This window comes from Sinocyclocheilus grahami, unplaced genomic scaffold (assembly GCF_001515645.1).
Source record: "Sinocyclocheilus grahami isolate Dianchi unplaced genomic scaffold, SAMN03320097.WGS_v1.1 scaffold35352.1, whole genome shotgun sequence".
NCBI lineage: Eukaryota > Metazoa > Chordata > Actinopteri > Cypriniformes > Cyprinidae > Sinocyclocheilus > Sinocyclocheilus grahami.
This window is the reverse complement of record NW_015522395.1, coordinates 1-1558: the sequence shown is the minus strand read 5'-3', so window position 1 is coordinate 1558 and position 1558 is coordinate 1. Positions and strand designations below refer to the sequence as shown.

Genomic DNA, 1558 nt, shown 5'->3' with positions numbered 1-1558 from the left:
ATGTGTTTGTATTTATATATACATAATAAATATACACAACACACATATTATGTAAACAAACTTTTATTTTGGATGTGATTAATCGCGATGAATCGTTTGACAGCACTAAATTTTATTTTCAAATAGAATACAAATAAATTAATTTTTATTTTAAATAAAGGGTTTTTATTTTAAGTAGATTTTAAAGAACTATAAAACTTTATTTAATAAAATACTATTGTATTTGTTGTATACTTTGTCGTTTCCTTACCTCCATCCACAGAGAAACATTGTCCATTTTCAAAGTGGAGTACGTGTCATTCAAGTACATCTTCAAGCCAGCTGTAGAGCTTGCAATGGATGGAAGAACTGTAGCGTTGTCTGATGATGCCCCCACAAAAAGAGCATAATCACAGCGGCACCCAGCCTTTGCAAGCTAGACATATGACAGAAAAAAAAGTCCATAAACAACTTCCCAGTGGCATAGCAGATGGGCATTTCATAGCGCATCAGGAGGATAATAAAAGATTAGGCTATTAGCTTACTACTCATTGAAAATGTTTTTAAAGAATTATTTTAAAGCAGGTCTACTCTACAATGAATTTCATCCTATAATTAAATTAATATATTTAATAATTAAATTAAGAAATTAATACTGCATTCATTAGTGAAAAATCAAGAGCAGCTTTATTTCAAGTAACCACTTTCAAAAACAACCTGTTTATAAACCCGTTTCTTCTCTTTTTTTCCTACTATGTACAGGCCACAAGAGAAATATAGACAGTTATCAGCATATGTTGACGTAGTTAACGCAGCGTCACATGCCGAAAGCTCTGTCAGTTTTTACTTTCACTTTCTGTATAATGAATTGACCGAAGTTAAGACATTCACCAGCATAACTCTTGCACAAAGTTTGCACGATGCTTGTGATATCCATTACTTTGCCTTCATGGTTTAAAACAGAAATTTCCAATATTGCGACATAACTCCCCTCGGAGGGCCCCGCGAATTTGAACTACACCACTGCAACTTCCCTATTTGGTTTCATGTAAATAACCAAGCCAATATTTAATTAGTTGATGTTACCTTCTGTGCCATAGCAAAGGAGCTGGGGTCAATGATGGCAGGGTTGGTATTGGGCATGGCGCACACCATAGTGATTCCTCCAGCCAGGGCAGCAGCTGTGCCCGAGGAGAAGTCCTCTTTATGGGTGGCACCAGGCTCCCGCAGATGCACATGGACATCAATCAAACCTTTAGACATACAAGAATAAATTGAATCAATCTCAATGTAATATATTTGTTCTGACAACTCAATTACATTTGAAATGATGTGGCCATACTCACCAGGTAAACGGATGAGTTTCTGCGAGGTCATGCTGTCTATATGAGTCTTTACATGAGGAGCCTGACCAATTTGCCCCAGTGCCTGCCAAGCCCACATACATTACAATCTTCAGAATTTTAGACGTACAACAGCATAAACAGATGTGGCCCAAAACTGAGTTTTTCCAAGTAGGATCACGAAATGCTGCAAGACTAGTCAGACCAGTTTCTTAGAGGAGAGCGAGAGAGGGGGG

At 37.1% G+C, this 1558-nt stretch overlaps 1 protein-coding gene across 1 annotated transcript; it reads right to left on the bottom strand.

The window, feature by feature from the left end:
* Nucleotides 1-250: 250 nt before the first annotated feature.
* Nucleotides 251-1507, bottom strand: LOC107580527 (CAD protein-like; the record flags this gene model as incomplete). Its single annotated transcript, XM_016266214.1, has 3 exons — nt 1326-1507; nt 1066-1232; nt 251-415 (listed from the first exon to the last, which is right to left on the bottom strand). Coding segments are annotated over exons 1-3 (429 nt in total), but the record flags the coding sequence as incomplete, so codon positions are not given.
* Between the last annotated feature and the right edge of the window lie 51 nt (nt 1508-1558).